Source organism: Drosophila guanche, unplaced genomic scaffold (genome assembly GCF_900245975.1).
Source record: "Drosophila guanche unplaced genomic scaffold, DGUA_6, whole genome shotgun sequence".
Taxonomy (NCBI): Eukaryota; Metazoa; Arthropoda; class Insecta; order Diptera; family Drosophilidae; genus Drosophila; species Drosophila guanche.
Genome location: NW_022995743.1, coordinates 12,678,150 through 12,704,032, shown reverse-complemented (window position 1 = coordinate 12,704,032; position 25,883 = coordinate 12,678,150). Strand labels below are relative to the sequence as shown.

At 46.9% G+C, this 25,883-nt stretch overlaps 3 protein-coding genes across 48 annotated transcripts in view; 1 reads left to right on the top strand and 2 right to left on the bottom strand.

Moving 5' to 3' along the window:
• Positions 1–312: 312 nt before the first annotated feature.
• Positions 313–11,617, bottom strand: LOC117584938 (sodium-dependent neutral amino acid transporter B(0)AT3). Of its 5 annotated transcripts, none has more exons than XR_004573884.1 (10): positions 11,254–11,617; positions 6,923–7,227; positions 6,059–6,291; positions 5,406–5,983; positions 4,871–5,018; positions 4,447–4,808; positions 4,221–4,383; positions 3,954–4,157; positions 863–2,378; positions 313–828 (listed from the first exon to the last, which is right to left on the bottom strand). XR_004573884.1 is itself a non-coding variant. In XM_034274137.1 (10 exons), the coding sequence occupies exons 2-10, from the start codon at positions 7,191–7,193 to the stop codon at positions 3,432–3,434; spliced, it is 2,034 nt and encodes a 677-aa protein (XP_034130028.1). In that variant the 5' UTR covers positions 7,194–7,227; positions 11,254–11,617; the 3' UTR covers positions 2,910–3,431. The 5 variants fall into 5 exon arrangements, 4 of the variants coding, with proteins under 4 accessions (XP_034129992.1, XP_034130019.1, XP_034130008.1 ...); XM_034274137.1 differs by lacking the exons at positions 313–828; positions 863–2,378 and adding exons at positions 2,910–3,437; positions 3,610–3,678; XM_034274101.1 differs by having other exon boundaries at positions 313–2,378.
• A 765-nt stretch (positions 11,618–12,382) lies between these two features.
• Positions 12,383–14,634, top strand: LOC117589808 (E3 ubiquitin-protein ligase RNF25). Its single transcript, XM_034282029.1, has 3 exons — positions 12,383–12,512; positions 12,574–12,642; positions 12,705–14,634. The coding sequence occupies exons 1-3, from the start codon at positions 12,505–12,507 to the stop codon at positions 13,738–13,740; spliced, it is 1,113 nt and encodes a 370-aa protein (XP_034137920.1). The 5' UTR covers positions 12,383–12,504; the 3' UTR covers positions 13,741–14,634.
• A 649-nt stretch (positions 14,635–15,283) lies between these two features.
• The window catches only part of LOC117589543 (dystonin), a 66,118-nt gene continuing 55,518 nt past the window's right edge, over positions 15,284–25,883 (bottom strand). For 14 of the 42 annotated variants that reach the window (XM_034281762.1, XM_034281770.1, XM_034281780.1 and 11 more), the window contains 17 exons: positions 25,799–25,834; positions 24,871–25,096; positions 22,846–24,805; positions 22,607–22,781; positions 22,238–22,294; positions 21,812–21,856; positions 21,342–21,413; positions 21,016–21,190; positions 20,821–20,938; positions 20,532–20,761; positions 20,356–20,473; positions 18,457–18,650; positions 17,257–17,530; positions 17,009–17,189; positions 16,589–16,654; positions 16,334–16,423; positions 15,284–16,000 (listed from right to left, as the gene is read on the bottom strand). In XM_034281762.1, coding sequence (XP_034137653.1) covers positions 15,859–16,000; positions 16,334–16,423; positions 16,589–16,654; positions 17,009–17,189; positions 17,257–17,530; positions 18,457–18,650; positions 20,356–20,473; positions 20,532–20,761; positions 20,821–20,938; positions 21,016–21,190; positions 21,342–21,413; positions 21,812–21,856; positions 22,238–22,294; positions 22,607–22,781; positions 22,846–24,805; positions 24,871–25,096; positions 25,799–25,834 — 4,159 coding nt within the window. In that variant the 3' untranslated portion in view covers positions 15,284–15,858. Of the gene's footprint in view, positions 16,001–16,270; positions 16,424–16,588; positions 16,655–17,008; positions 17,190–17,256; positions 17,531–17,698; positions 17,878–18,456; positions 18,651–20,355; positions 20,474–20,531; positions 20,762–20,820; positions 20,939–21,015; positions 21,191–21,341; positions 21,414–21,811; positions 21,857–22,237; positions 22,295–22,606; positions 22,782–22,845; positions 24,806–24,870; positions 25,097–25,798; positions 25,835–25,883 lie in introns of all 42 variants that reach the window. The other 28 variants (XM_034281878.1, XM_034281706.1, XM_034281846.1 and 25 more) reach the window with 15 other exon arrangements.

Here is a 25,883-nt window from a genome sequence, read left to right as displayed (position 1 = left end):
ATATCAAACTTGGGACTATTGTGAAATTTCTCTATTCAAAAGTTTCCAGATTAAGAGTCGTATGCCAGTCAAATCGTTTGTCTGCTATTTTAATGGCAAAACAAAACAAAACTTTCCCCTGCTGTGATAAGCGTAATCGGGAATATGTTGGCTCTCGGTCCAAGGTGCCTTGACCAGCGGCCGGCAAACCAAAAACAAATCCCTAATCAAAATAAGAAACATTGCCATCTAGCGGAATCCAATCACATCCACGGATGAAACGCCAGTGGCGGAGTGTGGAAATGTTCAAGCCAGAAAAACACACGAGTTTCGTTCTTGCTCTTCGTTCAACTTAACGCACTAATCTTGAAATATCTTTATTAATCATAATCATAATTTCCTGCATACGGTATAATAATTGTTTACAATTCATCTCATTATGCAGTGTGTGTTTGGGTTTGGGTTTGGGTTTTCTTTTAATACAATCGAAATTTACACGAGTCCGTTGCGACAATTTCGCTCGGGTCTTTAGCACTACGACAATAATTATGGTAGAGTATATAAGTATGTATGTATAATAGTACTTATAGGTTCATGCATGTATTTATATATAGTGGCAATAGTAAACAATTAAACTATACACTTGGGCTTGCTATTTGGTATTTGGTTTCGGTGTCTATTGCGATTGCGAGGATATCAGGATGTGTGGCTTGGATAAGTGAAGGTTTTGTAGTTGATTTTCTATTTAATGTTTATGAGCAGTTTTTTTGCTGCTCTGCTCTGGGCTGTATCTCTCGCATCTCTCTATATTTCTAGAATTGTCTTATTGTCTTCAACATCTTGAACCTGCTCAATCTGTTTTGTTCTGTGTTCTGCCTTCGACTTTGGGTACATCGAATTCCTTGTATTTTGATCAGTTTTCATTCATCTTTTATCTGTATTTTGTATTCCTTTTGCTGCCTTTACTTCTTCTTTGCCGAATCAAGAGAAAGGAGGATCTCGGAGTGAACTGAAGTGGATTGGAGTGGAGTGGAGTGGAGTGTGCTGTGCCGCTTAAGAACTAGTTAAACATTAGCTTTATGGTTTCCCTTCCATCTTCAGTAGAGCTTAACCACCACTAAATCTATTCACAGCAGTTTATTTTTCTCGTTTTGTTTTGTTCTGTTGTTACAATATAGGAAAATACACGTGGGTGGATAGAGTTGAGAGAACAGATATGGTGTGTGGCTGTCTGTGGGATTGGGCATGGGGCATGGGGTATGGGGTTTTGGGGCATGGGATATCGAAGAGTCTTAACACGTACGTGAAATCGTTAAGGTCTCTCGCTTAGACTAAAGTTCGAGGATATTATTCAGAATATCACATATTCCATGTATCTTTGCTAGGGTTCAATAAGTATTCATAATTTATGTACTTGTATCTCTCGCTCAACGCAGTTGGAGCTTCGAACGGAAGGTTCTTATAGGGGTTTGAATTAACATTCAACTTTTTGTGTAACTCCGTTGCTAGATTAGATTTATAGTTGCACTCCACTTGAAGTCCAAATAATAACAGAAGGTAAATCTCTGCTAAACTAAATGTCGAGTTAAACTCTTCTACTAAGAAGCGTTTGCCATTAAAGAGCGGTTAGAGGGGATGGGTTGTGGTTTTGGGTAAGGTTATCTGGGAAACCAGAAATACTTTCAGTTTGTCTGTGTGTCTTGAGTGTCTGTCTAAGGGTAAAGCTTTGGGCATTCCAACTAAATGCTACATAATCAAATCGAAACTTTTAGCAACCCATTTAGGTTAATTGTTTTCCTTTCCTGTCTGTTCTCCTTCACTTTAACTTTGTCCTGCAGCAGCTCATTGTACTCGTAAATAGTTGGTTTGTTTGGTTTAGGGTTTAGGGTTTAGGGTTTAGTTTTAAATTTAGTTCTTCAATTTGTGTGTTTAAATACGTTTCAACAATTTTAGTTACGCACTAAAACTCGAATTCAATTAACTCTTCAGTTTATTCTTTCTGTTTCTTAGTTTAGCATTAAATTATGTTAAAATACTTAGAGTAAATATTTATAAATGTTTGCGCTCAGCTCGGCACGGTTCCTGCTCAACTCTCGACTCTTGCCTCTCCTTCGTTCACTCAGCTTAATTAATATTTCACTTGCCATTGTGTTCGTTCTGTGTCCTGTCGCTGAACACCTGGACTGTCTCTACACATCGTAGGCATCCTTTTTGCTGTAGTTTTGCTTTCTGCTTGTTGGCACATTCAACACGTTCGATGTTGTTGTTGGACGCATCATCATCATCCGCATGGTCATGGGCTTGTCCTCCTCGTCGTCGTCGGAGAAGTCGCCATCGCTCTGGGTCTTCACATGTCCCCCCAGGGCGGGTCCGCTGAAATCGTTCTCATCGTCATCGTCCTGATTGGAAAGAGGGTAAACCGGATTAGCAGGAGGCGCACCCGGGCACATGGAGCGAACGAATAAAAATAAAAGTAAAATTCATCTAGGAAATCAAGAATATTGTACAAATTATAATACACAAGTCAAATGAGCCAACGACAGACACACACTCGATGTTCTACGAAAGTTCAAGCAAAAGCTCCCAACACGTACAGCCAACAGATGGCGCGCTGTTCAAAAGCACAACTCAAAAGTCAAACGTACAGTACGGTACATCACATGGTGTATGTGTGTGGAATATAAAACCCATAACACTGCCCCACAGAGTGGCATTTTCTTCGTATCGGGTAGTGTAATGCATTCCCATATTCACAAGTGAGACACATTGAGAGTAACCATAGGATAGAGACATTGAAACAATGAACAAACGAACAAAGTAAATGGAAAATTATGATAGTTTTCGTATCGTTAGTGGATTGTTTACTTTACCTGTCTGTCTGTTTGCCTGTTCGCTGGACCGCCCGCCCGCCCGCCCGCCAACCAATTAGAGTACTCTTCAGTGCCTCTTTCTATATACATTCATTGCCCTACTGATTCATGAGCTGAGCCTTCTCAGGACCTGCCCAAGCGATTTAGCTAGTCTTTTCCCTAAACATAACTGTTGTAAATAATTGTCCATGGCCTGGCCCTTTGCTTTCCCGCCGACTTAATATTGAATTGCTATAAAGCATTTTGCATTTTGTTGATTTGATTGCTAGCTACGAGAAATTTCTGTGCGTTGATTAGTTCTTGGTAGTGGTACTGAGATTGAGTAGTTGTAGCTTAGTATCTGAGGGATGAGCATTCTCTCGGCACTCGGCGCGTGCAAAATTTAGCACTGTCCTTAGTTCGGTGATCGATGATCGATGATCGGGGTGTCTGGGTGTTCTTGGGCCATGCAATTGCAATGAGCAATAAGTGTTATCTTAGGGTTTAACTGGGTTTCTGGTTTCTCTTTTCTGTTTAGCTTTCTAAGTAATTTCTGGAGGCGCAGCACTTAAAAACGTTTCCAGGCTTTAGTTTCATTTCATTTTAATTCTAAACATTGACCAATGAGTGTGGACACAGGAGCATAGGGGGAAAGAAGAGCAGAGAATTGTGTGATTAGCGTTAGTGTCTGTAGAGCGAGGAGGGGGTTGCATGTGGCGGGAGTGGGGGTAGTTTTGGGCTGTATTGGGGGAATGGTTGACCAGGACAAGACACAACTTACTTCAAAGTCTCCAATTGTGAAGCGTGTCGCCGCTAATGAATCTTGCGGTGGCATATCCGGACTCATATTCTGTACGACAATGAGCGTGATTTGATTGTATTTTGGGTTTTTGTTTTTGTTTGAAGCATTTTCAGTTAGGAAAATCAAGCGCAAGAGTGAGGAATGTTGTTTTAGGTGAGAGAAAGACACAATTAGTTACACTTATTGTCCAGATAGAGAGAGAGAGAGAGAGAGCTGGGCATATTATCTTAGCCTAGATGAAGGTTCAATGTGAACGCTCAAACAACACACCGAATGGCATAAAGAAAGCTCGAAAGTGATGGAAAATGTTGGGCGGAACTTACATCGTCGTCATTGTCAATCATCTCCTTGGTTGAGGCGGTCGTCTCATTGCGTCGAATCGAGCCCTGGTGTATGTCCAGGTCCACCTTCAGGCACTGGAAGCTGCGCATGAGGAACACAATGGGCATGGGCAGCACGCCGGCGAGGATCATCGATAGGGCAATGCCCATGACCCAGCTGGGATATTCCTTCTGCTCCACCACACCCTGAATGAACACGAAAAGCGTAAGGATAGTTGGCACGGCATCTCCTTGCAAGAAAGCACCCACCAATTCTGCATTCCAGGCTCCGTATGTGGGATTTCGGATGACCATAAAGACGACCGACGAGGCGAGAATGCAGACCATGATGGCGGGACCAATGTAGCGCCATGTGAGCTGCCAGTAGAGTCCGGGTCTGTAGCCAGTCATCTGATAGATGTCCTCAGTGAAGCTGCAAACAAATTACTTATAGGAAGGGAAACCTTTTGGTGGGGAAGGAAAGGGAGATGCGCACCGCTCGTGTCCGTAGATAAAGATGACGGCAATCATCTCCATTAGGGCCACCACCACCAGGCCAATGGTGCCGGCAAAAGAGTCGAACATCTTGAGCCAATACTCCCCGGCACCTGTGCAGAATATGAAACCGACAGTAAAGCAGAATAGACACACCACGCCGGTGACGTGCTGCTTCTTAACCCGCTTGATAATGTCTATGTCGAAGAGGGTGCACAGCATGCCCTCCAAGATGCCGATCTGCGAGCCCAGTCCCAGCGACAGCAGCATCGTGAAGAAGAGCACCGCCCAGAAGGGTGCGCCCGGCAGCTCCACAATCGCCTGGGTGAACACAATGAAGGCCAGGCCCGTTCCCTCGGCAGCCTAAGCGCGGGTAAACGCAATAATGAACCCATACAGTGTGCAGGATGCGGCAGGGTACTCACATTGTCCAGCTCCTTGGACAGGGTGCACTCGCTCAGCTGGAACAGGGTCTTCTCCGTATCGTTCAGCCTGTCCATCGCATGCTCGTACTCCAGAGTCGTCGCATTCTTGTTCTCCAGAAACGAATGCTTCACCAGGATTTCCGTGTTGCTGTTTAGGGGAGGGGGAGGGGGCGACAAATACCAGTTGAAATCGGTTACAGAGACAGAGACAGGGACAGGTACTGGTACTGGGAGACACAGGCATGGACGGACAGTTCAAGTACAATTGTCAATAACTCAGCGTGGGTCCGTTAATTGATACAAATTGACAGAGACACGACCGCGATTCAACATTTCTATCTATATCGATTCGAATATCAATGAACGCAGCCCACAAATACACAAATGATGATGTCCATTGATACAATACGATGGGCAAATGGTTGAATGGGTGAATCGGTGGGTGGGTGCCTGCCTCGTGCCAGTTACAGCCGGACAACATTGGATGACGATGACCCACCCATCTGTATTAATGTGCTAGAGGTGCAACACTCACCTTGCCACACAGCGATCCACGTTCATGGTGGCCTTGAAGCCGAGAATGGCGAAAATGACGACACTGGCGTAGATGGCGGTGACCGCATTGCAAACGGACACCAGCAGGACATCGCGGACGCAGTTGTTCTTCGGCGTGTTGTAGCTGCCGAAGGCTATCAGCGAGCCAAAGGCCAGGCCGAACGAGTAGAACACCTGGGTGGCCGCGTCCAGCCACACCGTGGGCTCCAGCAGCTTCTCCACCTTCGGCGTGTACATGTGCATCAGACCGGCGCCGGCGCCCCGCAGGGTTATGCCGCGGATGAAGAATATGGTGAGGACGATGTAGGGGAAGAGGGAGGTGAAGTAGACCACCTTGCCGGAGCTCTGGATGCCCTTCATCACGATGAAGAAGACAATGGTCCAGGAGAGCATCAGGCAGAGCACAATCCACCACTTGAGGCCGCCGGGCTCGTCCATGGACGGAGCGGCATCCAGGGTGGTGCGGTACCAGAAGTACGTTGTCTCCGACGACTTGGCGCACTCCTCAAGCACAAAGCCAGTGCCATTGGTCGGACAGCTGGACCAGGGCAGTGGGTACTGGCAGAAGGCAGAAGGCAGAAGGTTACACCATAGCTAAGGGTGGGTGTGTGGGTGTGTTGGGTGGCAACTTACCCGAAAACTGTTGAAGAGATAGAAGAAGACCCACGTGATGATTACGTTGTAGTAGAGGGCCACGAAGAGCGTCACGATGCAGGAGGAAATGCCGATGCCGCCCAGCCATGGATGGATGGTGTTCCACACACCCAGGGCGCCCAGCCGCATGCGTTGGCCCATGCCCAGTTCGATGAGGAAGAGCGGAATGCCCTCCAGTATCAGCATAATCATGAACGGTATCAGGAATGCACCTGCAAGAAGAGCGCCCACCATGCGGGATTAGGTCTAAGTCCAATTGAGCTTGAGTGACGCGTGACATGAAATCAATTTGCATTTGCATTTGCATTTCCACTGGCATTCCATGGCTGCTTTCTGCTGATTCGGCTCAAAAGGAATTTAATCATTTACATAGGAATCTGTTGGTAATCATTCTCGGTAATTTGCAATTGAATTAAAACCCGAGCGGAGGCTGCAATGTGCGTGGGGCCTCCACAAGCCACCCACCCACAATTGGGGTTTTCCGGGCAATCGCCAGTTGCGATGATAAAGCAATGCAATTAGTGCACATTAAAGCCCATAATGTTATTCTCAACGCTGTGCACTTATTAGCTATTGTTGTGTGCAGTTCGTTGGCCACATGATATTGGATATGGCAGAGAGAGAGACAGAGAGGGACAGTAGCCACCTGCAGTCTGTATAATTAGTGTTATCGCACACACAGGTGACACCGCAGTGGTGTGGAGTGCAGACATTGATTGGAATTGCAGACAACAGCAAAAACTGCAGCAACATGCAATTCTGTAACAGTTGCTGACAGTTTGGTTAATCCGAACCAGCTGGGGAACAGCGAAGACATGTGACACTCCATGAGGGCTTACTCACCGCCGCCGTTCTGTTGGCACAGGTAGGGAAAGCGCCAGATGTTGCCCAGGCCCACAGAGTAGCCGATGATGCTGAGGAAGAACTGCATCTTGCCGCTCCAGGCGGCGCGCTCTGGGTCTCCGCCCGGTATGTCCACCGACTGCACCGAGTTGCGCTGCGGGGCGGTCAGGACGATGGTCACCCCGTGGGTGCCATCGCCCCGTGCCCGTGTGTTCAGTGGCGCCATCTCGTGGCCGTTGCGCGGTGCATCGATGATTTTGGTGGCAGCCATCAACGTTCGGGTGCTGCAAGTCGCGCCGTGGTTTCTGCAAAATTAAATCACCCGATTAGAATATGTACATCAAAAATACAAGGATTTCCCCCACTGTTTGATCAATATTTCTCGAGGGTGTGCCATGGGTGTGTATGGGGTGTACATATATGTATGGCTGTGTGTGTGTGTGTGTGTGGGGGGGGCGTCCTTGAGAGCACTTCTAGTGGCTGCTAACTCAATTTGCGTCCTAATTGCTTGCCTGCTTTCCCTCTGGTTAATGGAAACATTTCGATGGCACTGCCCCATCCATTAAGCCTTATTTTATGGCAAAATTAAGTTGAAAAGTTTTGGGCATTGGCTGCTTGCTCGCTTCTGCATAGTTCACAAAGTTTTCTCATATTGCTTTGCCCGTTAATCTCTCTCCGCCCTGCCGCTTAATATACAACTTAAACGCCGGTTAACTCTTGGAACTACTAATCCTGCAGTCAGAGCCTAGCCTCAGGACTGGCATGAATCAGTTCGCGGTTGGAGTGTCACTGAACCAGCGACCCCTCCACCCCTCTCATTGAATAGTTGAGCGACGAGAAATCGTGACTTCCTGAACCTTGTTGCTCAATGTGGAGGGCCAAATTTTGTTGACTGCCGCGGAAGGTCGTTGCAAACAGAAAGAGCAATGAGAAAAGAGCAAGAACACACGAGACTAGAACACACTCCCTCCCTATACATATGTACATGTAACTGGCGAGTACATAAAGGGGGGGTGGGCATGTACTATGTACTATGTACTCGTACATTTTCATGTATTTTTTAGCTTATTTACTTGGAGGCTCGTCTCTGCCCTGCTGCTGCTGCTGCTGCGAGTGCTGACGTAGGAAAGCCCTAAGCTCTCTCTCTCTCTCTCTCTCTCTCTCTCTGGGTGTTGTCGGGGCAGCAGCTGTGTGGCAAGAAGCAGATTCGTATTCCACCATAGAGAGAGAGAGAGAGAGCTTTTGGCGTCCTGCCGCTTCATTGATAGCGTTTTATGTACATTTGCACACACTGATACGGATCCCAGTCTATATACACTCATTCCTTTTCTATTCTTCATTATATTGCGAATACGTAATGCGCTATGACGTCTTTTGATGGCTGACTTATTCCACAATCGGGTTTGTGGCATCGAACAGACAGCCCCATGGCTGGCACCCACCTCCGTGTGGGTGGGTGTGTGTGTGTGTGGCAGGCAGATATGTGGATATGTGTCTGGTGGATGCACAAAGTGCACAAAGCTCAGACCAAAAATGACACCACAAGCTCGTTAAAACTGATTAGATGGCAGACCAGCAGACCAGCAGACCAGCAGGCACAGAAACTGAAACCTTCCTCCACACGATGTGGCACAGAGTGGATGGATAATAAAAGGACTTGGAGCGTGCAATGCGTTCAATGTCACAACGTCCCTGCCTCACAGCACAGCAACATTTGTTTTGCTTGCGTGCGGCCACTTGCTTCTCGTTGCGTCTCGCCTGCTGATTACACAATCCAATTGATGTTACGTAAACCTGTGTGTGGAAATATTAAGGTCCTGTGATTGCTGTTGCTTTTTGCGTCGCAATATTCCCACAGCCACATCAACAGCACACCAGCAACACCGAACCCCACGCGCCCACGCCGCCGGCATTTCTAAATATAAAGCTCAAACAGGACCCCCCCCCCGTGCACGGACACGGACGGAGAACGACCCTGGCCCTGTCATTGGAACGGTTTAGCCCACTTAGTGAACTGAAACACAATGCTTAAATCATTGCCAAAGGAAATTGCTCAATGAGGGGGCGCACTGAGGCGCTGAGATTAATGAAAGCACAAACCGAATCAGTTTGATTGAATTTGACAGGATGTAAGTGAAGTTGCACTGCTTCGCACGCTTATATAACGTCACTGCCACTGAAACAACTGGTTCACTCTGGCTCTCGCTCTGGCTCTGTTTCTGTGACTCTGTTTCAAAGACAGCCAACAATGAACAAGCGAAATTTAAATGAATGGAAATTTACCAAGCTATCCATCTACCCAACACATAGAAGCGCAAATACACATTCTATTTGTGTGCACAAATACAGATACAAATATATACAGGTATAAAAACGGCTGCGGCTGTGAACAAAGCACCGCCAAAAAGGACAAAACGGAATTGCGTCGTTCAAAAAATAATGTAAAAATAAAAAGAAAAAGAAAAACAAGTTCATCCCCTTTCCAAACCCGACCTGGTGTTTGGGGTAGGAGCGGCAGCTTATTCCCCAGTTAGAGTACTGAGGTAAGGCGGGATTAAGGAACACGAATCTGAGGACATGGCGTGTGGATTCCAAGCCAAATCAATAGGAAAGTAGTGGTGGACGGTGGACGACCAGCTGTGTGTTTCTCTATTCTGCATAAATCATGCAATTTGATTGCCAATGAAATATTTGCTTGTTTTCTTTATGCAATCGATTTTGCACATTTTATTGGCTTTTGTTCGTGATGCGAAATAAACCCGCACAGAAATTTGCCCATGAAGGAGACTTTCAAATGCCAGAACTAATAATACCATATTTGCGGCTATTTTGGGATCTGCTCAGAGTGCAGCGAGTGGGCCAGAGGGGAAGCTCTCTCTCTCTCTTTGCTCTCGACAGCTCCACTCGCCCTGCTTAATGGAAGTAATTGTTTCAGCCATTCGTTTGGCGCCAAGTCGAAAAGTGGCCGAAAAAGATTGGTGGGTGGTTGCTGCCGAGTCAGTCTGCAAGTCTGGAAGTGCCGCTCTCCCGCCATTCCCTTTGTAATCGGACACCGCTTCAGATTCGCCTTAACCTTGGGCTGCATTCGTTCGAGAACCAAGGAGCATGTTGGTTTGTTTTTGCAAGAAATATTATGTAAATAAACGCAGCTGATGTCTGGCGCGCGGACGGGCAGTGGCAGGTAATTCGAGCTCCCATCAAACGGGCAATAGTAATAGTAAGAATTAATAAAATAAGATATCGCAATTCACATGAAAAGAACCTCCTGGAACTAAACTCTTAACTAAAGGAGTTACCTTTTCCACAACAAAAGCAATCAATAAATAAGCAAAACAAAGAGAAAAGATTAATTATACAGGAAGGAGCGGCCTGCCCAAGCTGGCTGCCAAAATGCCTTCTATGCCAGTGCTCATATGTACATGCCCCCCCCCCGTGTACATATACAACTTTCGCTCTCACTCTAGCTCACATGGAGGCGGGAATGCAATCGGACAGGCACAAAGTTCAATTTCTTGCTTTTTGGCACAGCATCAACCGTTGGGCTGTTGAGGATGAGAGCTAAATAAAGGGGCGGATGGGTGCTCTGAGCTTTTTGGCTAAAACAACCCCTCAGCCAATGCCATTGCCAGCCTCAATGCAATTTCACTTTGCCACATGGAAGAGGCAGCGGGAGGCAGAGAGAGAGAGAGAGAGAGAGAAAGAAAGAGAGCGCCAAGAGTGGCCTGCGGTAAGTTCTACGGAAATTGGTTTATAAGTTTACAAATTCATAAATTGATGCTCATATCTCATAAAGAATCAATTTGAAATTTTGCTTTTGCGTTCGCTGACTCGCCGCCACATGATTAATCGCTTGATGCTGAAATCTTGCCAAAATGTAGTTCTATTTTGTTCCTATTGTGTGCTACACATGGATTGCATGTGTGCACTCTGAATTTTTTCCTGCTCGTTACCAACGTGCAAAAGTCGTGTTACAGTCGCATTGGTTTTGATGCATTTTCGCATTTGCTTGGTTTTATTGGAATGCGAATGCGACTGCGACTGCAACTGCGACTGCGAATGCACAGAAATGCAGATTTTGGTTGGCGTGAAGGGCACGAAACAATTGAAAGCAATTTGCATAAACTGTTGTCACTGGAAATTCCACGTGCCTCACAAATACGAGCGTCGCTCATTATGTACAAGTTCTCGGAAGGAGCATGGCAATGGGACTGGGACTGGGAGTGGGAGTGGGACTGGGAGAGAGAGATAGGGAAACAAGTTTACGTTGTGTGTGTGAGTGCGCAGGACACGTCAGGAGAGGCAGTGCTAGCTGGCGTACCACCGTTCCGTACCAAAGTTTGACTTGGCTTAGCTTCGGGGATCCTTGCTGGCTCTGGCTGCTGTTAAGGGCGGATTTTTCACACACACACACACCCAGAGAGAGGCACAAACACAATGACACTAAGATACACGCGCTCCCTTCCAGACAACGTTTTTGGCAACTTGGAAAACCTTTTATGTGTGGCCGTGAATTTCCAAAATGCACTTTGCAATTTTCTAATACTTTTTGCTTCCGATCAAATGCAAGCACAGACACACACACACGCACAAATCAATTTCGTTCGAGGAATTTCAGCGTTTTCACACGGAGCTTTGCCCAATTTTCACGACACGACCGTTGGTTTGAGCTTTCCGTTACAAAGTGAAACGAAACGCTTGGCGCCGTGTTAGCACTGCCAGCCAGCCAGCCAGCCAGCCAGAAGCTCTCGAGCGCCGTTGGTTTGCCGTGGTGAAAAGCCGTGCGAGAATCCACCACCACCAGAATCGAGAGACGGCCACGGGCGCTGACGCAGGACGACGGGCCACAGGATAAACGTCCGAGTGCATGGAAATTTTTCACATGTGAACAGAGTGGTCCCCTGTTTAATTTGGGCAAAGCTTCACTTTCATTGATTGCTGCCAGTGTGCGTGTGTGTTTGCTTGTGTGTGTGAAAGGAGGCCAAAAGCTACGGGAAGCACGTGGCACTCACTCCAGCAGGGGGTTGAAAGCTGCCAAAATGCCGCTGCTGCTCTGCTTTTGGGGTAGTTTGAAGAGCTACGGAAGAGAGCAAGAGAGAGTGTAGGAATAATATACAGAAGAGTACTTAAGAGTTTGGGCAATTGCAAGATAAACTTTGAAAATCGTGTGAATGGGGCGCCAAGACTATAGTTTCCATTGCATTCTTTTGGGCAGCACTCTGATGTGTTTGGTGTTTTTGGTATTTTTGAGATAGAACCCAGAACATGTTCGGACGGTCACACGGTGTTCCTTGAGTAGCAAAATAATGGAAAACTAAGCCTCTCTGTCCACAGACAAGGTATTCAACAATCGCAGAAAATAATAGCATTAGCGCTGAGAGTCACAACCAGCTGGTAATATCCAAATCGTGGAAAATGATTTATGATTCGGTATATTTACGGTATATTTTGAAAATGAGAAGGTATAGTTTTGAGGGTCATGCGGTATATTGTATCGATTAATCCGCGGTCACACTGTTCTGGTGTCTCAAATCGATTTTTTAAAACTCAAAAATACTCAAATTCTGCACAAAAAACCGAATAAAATGGACGCGTAAGTGAATGAAAATTGCTTGCAAAGCGGCTTTCTATTAACGGCAAGTGTTTTCCCACAGATTACAAGACGAGGTGGAATCGCTGGAGGCAATTCTAATGGAGGATGTTTGCATCAAGCGCTCTGCCAGGTAGGTTATCTGAAAACCCAATCTCTATGCTACTAAACACAGAAATTACTTTCCAACATAAGCGGCGACGTGGACCTAATCGAGACGACAGTTCTTCCCCTGACTGGAGAAGAGTCCGAGCAGCAGTACGTATGTGTTACGCTGCAGGTTCAGCCGACGCCGGGTTACCCAGACGCCAGTCCCACATTTAAACTGCTTCGACCCCGGGGGCTAGACGACGCTCGCTTGGAGGCCATACGCACCGCCTGCAATGACAAGATCAAGGAATCGTTGGGCTTCCCCGTCGTCTTCGACCTGATTGAGGTGGTGCGGGAGCATCTGACTGGCAGCAACCTGCCCAGCGGACAGTGCGTGGTCTGCCTGTATGGATTCGCCGAGGGAGACGAGTTCACTCGAACCGAGTGCTTTCACTACCTGCACAGCTACTGCCTGGCCAGGCACTTGAATGCACTGCGGCGCAACTACCAGGAGGAGTTTGAGAAGCTGCCCGCCTGGCTGCAGAAGACGGCTGATCCCTTCCAGGCGTTGTGCCCCGTTTGTCGTGAACACATCAGCGACGAGTCGGACAGTCTGAAGTGCGCCATGCCGCCCTCAGAGCTTATCAACGCTCCCGAGTTCAAAGTGACCCAGGAGCTCAGGGAAATGCAGCACCGCATGTCACAGCTGTATCTGCAGCAAAAGAGTCGTGGAGCCATCATTGATGTAAAGGCCGATAGTGCTGCCGTCATTTCCATTGAGACGGAGGAGGATGTACGGCGTCGTCGTCGTCGTGAAGAGGCGGAGGCCGCTAGGAAGTTGGAGGGACCAGCCAAGGACGAAGCCACCAAACCCACAAGCAGCTCTACTTTTGCACCCGTTGTGCAGGAGACGCATCGTGTCATGACAGAGCCGACAAACAACAACTATCAGCATCATAATCGTCGTCACTATCGCGGCAACAGACGCCATCAGCACCATGGGCACCACCATCGTGCCGATCGCGATCGAGAGCCAATCCCGGCCGCAACTGGAGGCACTTCGGGCGCCAGCAGTGCCGCAACTACAGGGACAGGAAAGCAGGCAAAGTCTCAGTCTGCCTGCTCTGGCCCTACCAGGTGACAATGGCTTCCAGAACTGATGCGGCTCCGGATACCCATTGCGTTGCCATGCTGCTAATACACAATCCAGCACCATCCCAGACAGAGCAGATTCTTTTAAGTTTCGTTTCGTGAGGCGCACTCGTTTCTGTGAATGTTTTTTTTTTGGTCGTATTTATGTTTAGTTAGCTTTAGCGAACCGGGTTAGCTAATTTTCTATTAACATTGATATTTAGTTGTATATTAACTATAATGATATTTGTAATGGTTTGCAAAAGACTTGCGGCACCATGCCGAGACGATATTACGATTACTATTATGAGAATGAGGATGAGGATGAGGATGACTAGGTTTGATAGCTAGAGAGTAAAGCAAGCATGTATTTAGCAGCACCACTGGCAGCGCTGGCGTTGACGAAAGCACTCCATACCATACGATACGATACGATACGATACAAAAGACACGATGGCCAAGAAGACACTGATATTGATATTGATATTACCATACGCATCGCATACTCTTCTGCAGTTGCCCTCAATGTTTAGGATAAATATTTATCTCCCCCTTCCCCCTATCTAGCAGTCGCTAGCATCATAAATACTTGAAGTTGGAACCAACCACGAACCCCCATCTAGTCAGTCAGCAAAAGGAAGGGAAGTCAGATGTCAGATGAGGCCCGAGACTATATGACAGAGACAGTGAAATGCACTGTGCATGCCATGCACAAATTAAATGTTGTAATTAATTGAGTGTTTGTGTAGATAAAAATACCCGTACCGACATCCGCACGGATCGACGAAGGTTATACTCGTGTACAGTCATACTCGGGTATCGAAAATTCAATTTCAATGTGTCAAATAAATAATACGATTTGGAACCATAACGAATAAAATCAACTACCTAAAGCATGGAATAAGCAGCGAACTTTTACTGTGAAGCGGGGAAACAGGAATCAAATATTAAGTACGTACAAATCATGGTTTTATGTTATATTTTTTGTAAATTTTATTTCTCATTTAAATTGTTTTAATTTAATAGAATTACAAAAAACGTGTTTAATGCATTTTCTTTCGATTCGTACAACAAAATAATTTAGTATTAGTATTTTACAATATTTATATAAAGGGAGGGACGCAACTCGCTTCGATTTCTCCCACTTTCGTTGCGTTGCAATTGCATATATCAAAAACAAAATAATTATGCAATACAAAATCTGTGTGTGTGTGGTGTGGGTGTGTGTGTTTGTTTGTTTGTAGTACGTGTGTGTTTTTCACTTAACAGTTAAATATTAATTAAACTTATAGTAATGACTTTTAGTATATAATTAAATATTTTCTTTATGCGGCTTACACTTTTCACAATCCTATTAGTTTAATAACAGAACAAAATCAAATTTTTCTCTCTTAAATGTGTTTTAGTTATTTTTCTGGCCGTACGAACTCTGCCACGCCCCTAGCTGGCTAGTGGACCATCAAACTGGCGATTTTAATGGTGACACATAGACACAGAAAGGTTTGCCACAGAGCTCCCGACATTTCATTCGAATGTGGTTTTTTTTCGATATATTTTTTTTAATTTTAGAATTAATTCTTGTAATTTTTTTACTTGCCTTGGAGCACTTGGAGTGTATTTTTCATTAATTTACGCTTGTTTTCTCGTCGTTTCGTTTATAAGTATATACAAATTATAATTTTGGAAACATGTATAACTAGTGAATGGGAGGGGGGTAGTGGACATTACAAATTAGTAGTAGCAAAAGGTAGTGTAGTATTTGTATTAGTAGTACTCGTAAGTAGGTTGCTTGCTTCTCCGATCAACTTTGTGTGCTAGCTATATGTATGTCTGCATCTTCCACATATCCTCTACATACATACATATGTACGTATGTGTCTTTTACAAAATATATACTATACTCGTAAGTGGTATAAACGGGCACTTGAAAGTAAGTCTCCACAGAACTCTGTGCTGTGTGTGTTCCTGCTACATTCATTGCTAATGTAGTCTCTCTCACGATCATTGGGGAGCGGGGTTTAGTTTAGTTTAGAACATCAGTGCGTAGTTAGTACATAAGTTTGTTTGTTGTGTGTAGGGTTTAAATATTGGCATTCTTCGTCTCCATATTTCTACTCATTTAGCCATCCTAGAGCCGGAAAGGTTCGCGCTTCTCCGTTGGTGTGGTGCCTCGTGCTGTGCGATGCATGGTCGAGCTGAATGTCGGCTCCGCCGAACTCTTGCGCGGTGTCTGCATACCCGACGGGGTCGAGCTTCCGCTGATGTTCCGCCTACAGGCAGGAGATGGTAAAAATAAATCAGTTAGTCAAATGATTCAACAAATGATTTCCAAATCAAACAAATAACAGAAACAAAAGTAATACTAGTCTAGAAACAAATCTTAGATAAGTAAAGCATTAGTTGAAAGCTTTTGTTGCTGGTTGTTTTCATGGCAGTGGCATGCGCACATTAACAGTTCCGACATTCGACATGCTCGGAAAGCGTCCACAACAATCAAGGTACAAATAACTTAAAAACAACATTAATTAGATAATAATTACTTGCTATAGATAGAGTTGTAAATTTGCTAGTAAATGTCTTTCTTGAGTGCTTATCAACTTTACCCCAAGCTGGTTGGATTCGTAGTCGAGTTGGTGGGCGATGTTGACTTGGAATCGAATGAGGGTATCTTAATCGGTATCCGTGATGGGCGGCTTTAGGTGTGGGGATGGTAAGTACAACAATACGAGTAGTTAGCATATATCTATATAATAAACCATAACCACTGATCGATCATCCTGCGCTATCTCTTGATATGTCTTATGTCTAGCCTAGGCTTATGAACTTGTAATTATGTTAAGTGTTGGGAGCGGTATTACCTAATTGCTTTGAAGCCGAAGCCTGTTAGTGCTGGTATACTGGATGATCTACTCATGCCTCCGTTGCTGTTTTGAGTATTTTGTTTAGGTTTTATTTTTAGGATGGGATTTGTTTTCGGGCATATGCAGGTATTTTTGTATTTGTTTTGTTTTGTTTGGTTTTGTTTTAGTTGCGTTCAAGCAAAATTTCAAATGTTTCAAATGCCAATTGGAGTTGTTTGTTAGCGTTTCATGATGTTTGGTTGGTTGTTTGTTTGTGTGAGTTGTGTTGTTCAAAAGTTAATGCGGTAAACCGAAAATAATGTGGAAAATAAAAGTCATAAATTAATAAGAGTTGATTGAATTGGTGTCCCACTTTCCCCATTGAATTCCCCACTCTGAAATGTGTGCAGTGCAGAGCAACTGTCACCAAAATCCTACCTTGTGGGTGCTGGACTGGCCGAGCCGGAGGCGGTTTTACGGGTGATGGTGCTGGAGCCATTCAGGCGACTGCCTGGCGTTGTGGTCGTCACTGAGAGTCGCGCTGGCCGAGGCGTAGTGCCGCTGGCGGTGCTTGCCGTTGATGGTTTACGTTGCGGAATGCGTGAGGGCGTGTGATCGTCTGCGGGAATATAAAGAAAATGTAAATTGCATCCATTGGAAGATCGAAATGCGCAGCTGAGGCTTACCCGTGCTATCCAGCGACAGCGTGGAGCCATGTCGTGATGGTGGCTTCGATCCTTGTCTGCTGAGCGGGCGTGAGTTGGGCTTGGAGCCGGCACGAGAGCCTCCTGGCGTGAGGCCTGTGCGTGTGCTCGTGTAGGTGACCTTGCGCGGTGTGTACCGGCCCGAGGGTCCGCCGTGGCTGCCCTCGTTGTCGCTCAGAGAGTCGGGTGTGCTGGCCGAGAGGGACGAGCGCGATGGCCGCGACATGGGAATGGAACGAACGGATCGCTCGCGAACCTGTGTGGAAGAGAGCTAACGATTAGCTGTGATCTTTTATGGACGATCGGAACCCCACTAGACCCGCTGAAAATGGAACCGAATTGATTCAGAGATTCTCCTCCTTCTGTGGCTTCTCCGGCTCATCCTTCTCTCACTCCGCCGCCAATCAATGGGCAATGGACTTACCCAGTGTGTTGTTGGATGACAATGCAGCACATGTGGACTCAGCGGGACCGAGCGGCTGGTATTGCATCGGACGAATACCGTGCCGCCGGCACCCATGTGTATGGGAAAGGCGCATGGAACTTGGTCTTGTGCACGGATTTTCTCAAAGATTGGCATTAATTCGGCCAAGTGCTCATCAGCTACATGTATAGAAATCAATTTTGGATACGTTTAGCCAACATTGGACAGCATAAGGCAGCTGGCAAACGGCATATGATCATTTAAGGCATGGACAACAACCTAAGAACCTAACAACCTAGCGCCTAGCGCCTAGCGCCTAGCGCCTGACAACCTCAATGGCTCAACCTCTTGTGCTTGGACGGGGTGTACTGTACTCTAGCATTAACTCAAAAAGGTCGCAAAAATGAATAGAGAGGCAACAACAATATATATGTATGTAGTATAAAGGTACGTACAAGTAAAATTATACGAAAATGTTCTCATGCAGATATACTTAGTACAACAAATCAAGAGTCGGCGGCGCAGCAGCAGCTTTGGCGAGAGCTTTGCTTTGTCAACAACACACACAACGAAATAACCCAAAACGAAAGGCGCACTTACCTCGTGCCCTTCCTTAATGGATGTACGGATGGATGGATAGAGAAGGTTTGGTGGGGGTGGTGGTTAGGATTGGGGCCAGGATTTGAATATCGGTTTCACACTTTCGGTTCGTGTTACTCGTTACCCGCGTAACGTTATGTTTCTGTTCTTTGATTTACCTTGATGATGGGACCCTGTCCACTCATATATGGCGGCAAGTTGGAGCTGCCGCCATTTTGGGCATTGGGTGAGGAGGTGGCAGTGGCGGCTGCATTGGGCGTGGAACGTCTGGGCGTGAATGCGGCCATGCTCTGCGAGACGCCATCGGCCAATATGAATTGTTCGCGCAGCTCAATGTTAGTGCGTCCCTTGGCTGCTCCGAGGCGGTAACAGTGTGGCATTAGGCAGGCGGTAGCGGTTGACATGGTGGTACAATATATATATACATATATATACACACATATATAGACACCACACACACACACACAACACATACACGATACAGGCGCGCACGAGTATGTTTTCGGTCAATGTTTGTTGTAGGGCGAACATATAAGCAAACAACAACAATAACAGCGAAATATCGTTACCGCAGAGTAGAATTTGACACAGTATTTTCAGTGTTGGTTATGTTTGGTTTTTGTTCGTGTTTTGTGGGCACAGGCGGGTGCATATCGGGCGTGGGCGTGGGCGTGGACGTGGGCGGCGCAAGCGAAGTGTTTGCATATTTATCGGGATCATTTATTCAACAGATTCAATCATTGTACGGTATTTCGGTTCAATAAGTAACGGAAAATAACCATTTGGAAAAAAAAGAAAAAGGGGGAAACATAAAATTTGATTAGTAAAAAACGAAACAAAAAACACAGATACACTAAAATTCAATTGTTATCTAATTTTGGCAAGAGAAGAGACGAGACGCACAACGAAATTTGGTGAGAGGCTTCGGCTTCAAACATATAGAATGTGTGACATGAACGGCACGGCACTGCTGTTAGACAGTGCTGTTAGTTAACAGCAGGCGCGACTGCAGCTGTTAAGCAGAATGTTAGTTGGATAGCAACAGAGCGAGTGGGTTAACAAAATGAAGATCATGCATTAAAGTAGGTCTACGAGTAATAGTAATACATATAATAGTTAGGCGTTAATAGCACTATCTAACACTAGTTACAGTAGGAAGGAAAGGCAGGAAGGATGTGGTTATGGGTGAGTTTTATGGGCACAGTACATATATTTCAATTGTTACGCAGTTAAGAATCGAAGCGACATAAATGAGCATGAGTACAGCAAAATGACTAAGTCCAAGGCGCTAGGCTGGGCTTTGGATTTCATTGGGATTTTTGCTTGTTGATTTCGTTTGGGTTATTGTGTATGAGGCGGAGGCGGCATAGGCGCTGGCTGGATGGCAATAAAAACAAACGCGACTGTTAATTTGTAGCTTTATTTTAGGCAACTTTTGGACCAAAATTATATAGTAGAGTACGAGTAGAATGAGGTTTAATCGATGGTCAGAACTGTTTAGAGGTTTATTGTTCTAATTGTTCCAAGGGGTGTTGTTTTTATGTTTTTGTTTTAGGCACAATATTTTTGATTGTTGGTTGGTTGTTGGTTGTGGTTAAATGACCATATCCGTTTGGTATTATTAATATTTAGCATTAAATCATAATTAGTTGTTAAGCACAACTGTCCCTAAATGTGATATGCATATGATTTTCATTTGGTTTATATGAGATGTATGGATGATCAGGGTGATGCATGGCACATCTGGATCTGGATGGACAAAATGCATGTGGAATGCGGGGTGGCTTAAGATGTTTAAGATTTCAGATGTGGACTACAAGATTACGCTAGAATAGTATAATAGATATGGTTGGATGGATGTATGTATGTTTTGTATGCAATTGGGACTGATATTGGGACTGGGACTGGGACTGGGACTGATACTGGTACTGGAATACTGATGATGGAATGGTTGAAGTTCAACAAATTTCGAAAATGTGTGTGTGTGTGTACGCAACACAACTACATAGTATGGTGTGTTTTTTTGGATAGCTAGAAATATTAACCGAGCAACTTACCGCGACAGGGATCGTTCTTCGTCAGGAATTCATCCAGGGCCACCCAGCCGCCACCCACGCGCACCATAACAGTGCTGCGCAGGATGCGAACCAGGCGCAGTTTCTGTGAATCTCCAAACTGCAAAAGAGGCAAGCATTAGTCTCTGCTGGCTGGGCAGTAGCTTGGCCAAACTTACTCTGTACTTGCCCTCGCCCACTTGGAACACACGGAACTTCTGTCGGCACGTGCAGAGCATGACCAGGCGCTTGACTTCGTCGTGTATCTTGTCCGAGTCGTTGGCAGGCTTGCGTTCCTGCCAGTCGGGCCTCAGGGCGGCAATGAACTCCTGCCAGTCAATGAGGCCCTCGCCATTGCGATCGAACAGATCGGCCACGGCCTTCATTTCCAAACCAGATGTGTCGAATTCTACAACAAATTGATGGCATCAGCAATGAAGTCCAAATAAATGATTGCTTGCAACTTACTCGTGTTGAGTATTCCGTCGATGAAGACATCGCGTGGTATCATGCCATTGTTGTCCTTGTCCATTTTGCGGAACAGATCCGTCAGGCGCGACTTCTTGTGATTCATGTACTTGAGGAACTGTTAAGCAGGCACAAAAAGTGGCATAAATAATAATGTTTGGGCTGGCTGTACCTTTGAGGCTGTTGAATACTTACGCGCTTGCGCCAATCGTCCCAGCTAAAGTTACGTGCACGCTCCACATCCTTCAGATACAGCAGATGATCGTTGAGCAGACGCTGGCGCTCCCATGAGAGCATCCAGACATCGCGCCACTTGGTCCAAAGAAGCTTGGCGCGTGGCGAACGGAATTCAAGTTCGGGTCCAGTTGAGCTAATTACAAAAGGAGGAGGAGAGCAGCATATGAGAAATAATACCAGAGACAGAGCTAGAGATGATCCAATCCGAAACTACATAAGAAGCACGAGCACTAGACATGCACAGCTTGTGAGAGGCGCACTCAATGATGATGGGCGGCACTTACCTTGGTGAGAATCTGGGGCCGTAGTGCGGCAGACGGTCTCTGTCGGGCGTGTCACGTGTGGGCGTGACACGACTGCACACAGATAATTGGTTTGTACATTGATTTTGGGCAAATAAAGCGGCAAGATGCATAGTTTTGATTGATATTCGAGCGATATGAGGCAACGTATACGTAGGCGTAGATGAAAGTAGATTCAAAAAGAGACAAAAACAAAACAAAATATGGTAAAGTAACACGAACAAAATACACAATGCACAGATACATAAAATACACAAATTTCCAAATAGATATAGGTATAAATATTTATAGTATAGTTCGAATAGTTGTAGACGCAGCATTTCCAAAATATTTGCAAGTTGTAAAGTTTGAAATAACAAAATAAATTCATTTTTGATTTTGTGAATTTTGTAAGACATGCGGAATCTATCTATTCAGAGATACTTGGTAAGTGTAAGCCGTTGAGAACTCACCTTCCCTTGCGGGCATTGAGTCCCTGGTCGCGAGAGCCCTTGAAGCTGTGGGAGAGAGAGAGGAGAGAGAGAAAGAGGCAAACATGGATTAGATTACAGTTTGAGAGCAATGTGAACAGTTTTGTCAGCAGTGATTAAGCAGGTTGTGGTGTGTGCGCAGGCTTTGTATGATTGGTGGTGGTAGTGGATTAGCTGCTACGGGTTTTTAGCGCTACATTCGGGAGATAGTTAAAGCAGCGGTAGGAGTCGAGTTCCAACGCTGCTTTGGAGTGTCATGTGGTTGAGGGTGGGAGTGGGGCACTGCGGTGTTTTCTTTTTGTTTTTTTGGGTTGGATACTTGTGTGAGTAAGCAGAGTCGATCGGGTAAGCGTATTGGATGTATAACGAGTAGCGGAAATTATAGAATGTATAAAGTTGCGGTCAAACCTTTGACGCCTCATGCCATCGGGCGACTGTTCACGCAGATCGTGACTGGAGCCACGACTGTATATCGATCGTTGATTGGATTTGGTTGGTGTTTGGTTTGTTTTTTGTTTGGTTTTTGTTTTGGATAGGCAGAGAAAGTGTGCAAGACGTTGCGGGGGGAGTATTTTGATATTGATTTTGTAGCAATAAAGTGGCGGAGTGGATACAAAAAGAAAGTACAAAAAGAAATTGCAAAAGTAAATACATGTACAAAATAATAGTAAACAGATAAATATATACAGATAGAGGTACGGCAACAGCGGTGCTACTACAAGCCAGTGGCAGCCACTGGGCTGCCAGAATGTTTCTGGGAGCGGAACGTCTACTTACACTGGCGTCTTGCCGCTGCGGGATGGTTTCCGAGCACCGGGTGGCAGCTGGCGCGGCTTGCAGGCGCGATCCACCTCGGTCTGGCGGCGAGCCGTGTTCTCCATGAACTCCTTATGGTCCTCGATGAGCTTCTCCACGGGTGGAATTTCATCCGGCAGCTGTTCGTGCTTCAGGTCTGTAAGAGGGCATACATTTTAGTTTTCTAGACATACTGGCAAGTGCAGTAGCGAGTGACTTACTCAACAGAGTGCCCTCGAGCCCGGTCAGCCATGCCAGCAGCTCCTCAATGTTATCGTCCAGATCCTTGAGCGACTGCAGGTGCAGCCCCAGCTTCGATTCGCGGTTGATGGCCCATTGGCGGACCTCCTCCCAGCGCTGCTGAATGATCGACAGCCAGTTCTTGATGATGGGAATGGCGTCCGGATAGGCCTTGCCAATGATGTCCTCGGCATACTCGAACGTCTCCGTCTTCTCGCGTTCGCGCACGCGCAGGTCCTTCATGAACTCCACGTGAATGTCCATCATCTCGCGCGACACCTTCTCATCGTCTGGGGCGTTCTTGGCGTAGCGCAGCTTGTGCTCGGCATGATCCAGCCAGTCGAACAGAGCCTGGACACGGGCATTTAGCTTCTCAGCATCGACCAGGGCCACTTGGAGGCGCTCGCCGCGTTTACCGACGGCGCTCTTGACCTCCTCCCAAATGGCCTGCAGCTCATCCAGCTGCCGTCCCACCTCGGGGTTGTTGCCCGATCGCTCCAGATCGCGTCCGGTCTTCAGCACGCCCTGCATCTGAGCGGCCCGCTTCTGCAGATCCTGCTCAATGTGCTTGTGGTGCTCGCACAGGCCCTGCACCGTCTCCAGGTCGCCGTGGACGGGTCCGTTCTCGTTCAGGCGGCTCTTGGCCTTCTTCAGCCATTCGAAGAGTTCGCCCAAAGCATCGCTGAACTGGCCCGACAACAGCAGGGCCTCCTCCAGCTTGCGCTGGCGTTCGATGCTCTTCGACCAGACACGGGTCCACTGCTCCTTCAGCTCCAGCAGCATCTTGTCCAGCACGGGCCTGTCGCCCTTGGGCGCCCGCTCCATGAGGTTCTTGCCGGTGCGCATGGTGCCGTCATAGACTGTCTGCTTGGCGGCCAGCTGGCGATGGGTCTCCTTCAGCTTGGCAATGTACTTCTTGATCTTTTGCGGCTCCTTGGAGGCGGTGGCCTCCTCGATGATCTGGTCTAGGACCTGCTCGGTCTCCTGCAGATACTGCATCATGCCGCTCCAGGCATCGTTGAACTCACGCGCCTCCTTGTAGCCATGATCCAGAGCTCTGGTGCGCTCCGCCGCCTTGCTGACAACGCGCTCCCACCGATGCTGCACGGAGACGAGCAGGTTCTTGATGAGGATCACATCCTGCTTCTGGCTGAAGTACTTGAGATGTGTGCCCTTCTTGTCCAGCAGCAGCATGGCCTCGCGATGTGTGCTCACGTCCTTCTGCAGCACCTTGTGCTCCTCCATCTGGGCTTGGATCGTTTCCAGAACCCGCGAAACAGCATCAGCATTCGATAGCTGCTTCTCGGCCTGCGTCAGCCACTCGACGAACGCCTGCAGCGTGTCGTGGAACTCTGTGGCCTCCTTGAGGGCAATCTCCAGCTTGATCTTCTTGTCGGATGCCCTCGAGACGACGGCGTCCCAGCGCTGCTTCAGCGTGCGCAGCGTGTGCTGCAGATTGCTGGAGGAGACCTTCATCTGGTTCTGGCGCTTGATGTACTCCTGGCCCTGGGCCTGGATCGTCTCCACCTTGGGCCTGTTCTCGTCCAACTCGTTGTACACCTCCATGAAGCGCTCCAGCTGCTCGGTGGCGGTCTCTGGGAGGCCACCCACTGGCTTGCTGGCTCCAATCACGGCGTCCACATCGCCCAGCCATCCGAGGATGTCTTGGACCTCGGATATATAGCCATGAGCCTCGCGCAGCGCCTCCTCCAGCTCGTGCTGTCGGTCGCTGGCCTTCTGCAGCAGCTGCTTCCATTCGTTGTTCAGCTTGCGAAGCTTCTCCTGCGTAGTCGACGCCTCCACGGAACCCTTCTCCGTCTCAATCAGCTGCCTGCCAGCATCGTTCAGCGTGTCCACCGAATTCTGGTGCGCCTGTATATCGTTGGCCAGCACCTTTAGCTTGGCCAGCTCAACCTCGAGCAGTTGTGGGTCTCCGGGTATCTGTGAAGGAAAGTAACCAAAGATTATTCCCCCGCTGGCTGGGCTTTGGCAGCTTCAACTCTTACCGGCTTCAACTGATCCAAAGTGCCGTCTGTCCTGTCGATCCAGACCAGCAGCTCGTTGAGCGCGTGCTGGAATTGACCCAAGTGGAGCAGTGCGTGCTCCAGCTGCTTCTGCCTGTCGACCATGCCGCGCAGCAGAGCCTCCCAGCGACGATTGACCACCAACAGGGGCTCCCGTATGGATGCCGCTTGCTCGGGTGAAGTGCGTTCCGTCAGTTCCACAGCTTGTCTGTAAGGAGGCATCAGTTGTGGGATTAGCAAGATGATTCCTCTACAATAAATCATCTACAGTAACAGCAAGCAAAGCAGTACAGATGCCAGACGCATCTGTTGAGCGAACAATTCATGCAAAAGTTTGGCAGAGTAAAAGTACGACTAATACTTTGGGTGCACACTCGGGTAAGCAAAACACACAGGTGCCGCGACACTAAAATATACCCGGTACTCCGTACGTTTGCCCCACCTAATGCAGATTATTCTAGTGGTTTCTGTATTTCTTTCTTTCCAACAACAAATTATTATCCATTGGAACTCGCTCACTCAAAACTCCAACTTGAGGGGTTCAATCTAGTTGGCAATTCGGAAGTTTCTCTGATTCTTGGATAGAATGCTGCAGATCTTTGGCTGTAGACTCAACTGAATTAATGTGAAATCAGAGGAGTCTAGCCACAACATTTGGCTGCTCTACCTCTTATAGTCCCCAAGGATCTAGACCTAATCAAATTAACCCCCAAATATATGTGAGTACCGGGCATAATAGTTCGCTCTCTCGAGCGTGCACTGTGTGTGATTCTGTGGCAATTGCAAACAAACATGCGCGATTCAGGTTCAATCTCAGTGGATCTCAGTAGATCCATCCAGTGATCAGTCATCAGGCACTTAACAAATACACAACGAACGAATGAACGAACGAACAAACGAAGGCACTAACGAGATTTTTGTTGAGATTTCTTGCCTTTCTAGACCTCTGCCAATTGACGCGACGATGATGGGGGACGCGACGTAACCAAGGGCGA

Bases quoted from the DNA above. Each gene is read 5' to 3' on its own strand.
- LOC117584938 (XM_034274101.1), bottom strand. From the start codon at position 7,193: ATGGCTGCCACCAAAATCATCGATGCACCGCGCAACGGCCACGAGATG. The intron at 6,292-6,922 runs GTGAGTAAGCCC...CTCTTCTTGCAG, and splicing joins GTGCCAACAGAACGGCGGCG to GTGCATTCCTGATACCGTTC. The intron at 5,019-5,405 runs GTGAGTGTTGCA...TCCCCTAAACAG, and splicing joins GTGGATCGCTGTGTGGCAAG to CAACACGGAAATCCTGGTGA.
- LOC117589808 (XM_034282029.1), top strand. The intron at 12,643-12,704 runs GTAGGTTATCTG...TTCCAACATAAG, and splicing joins TGCATCAAGCGCTCTGCCAG to CGGCGACGTGGACCTAATCG.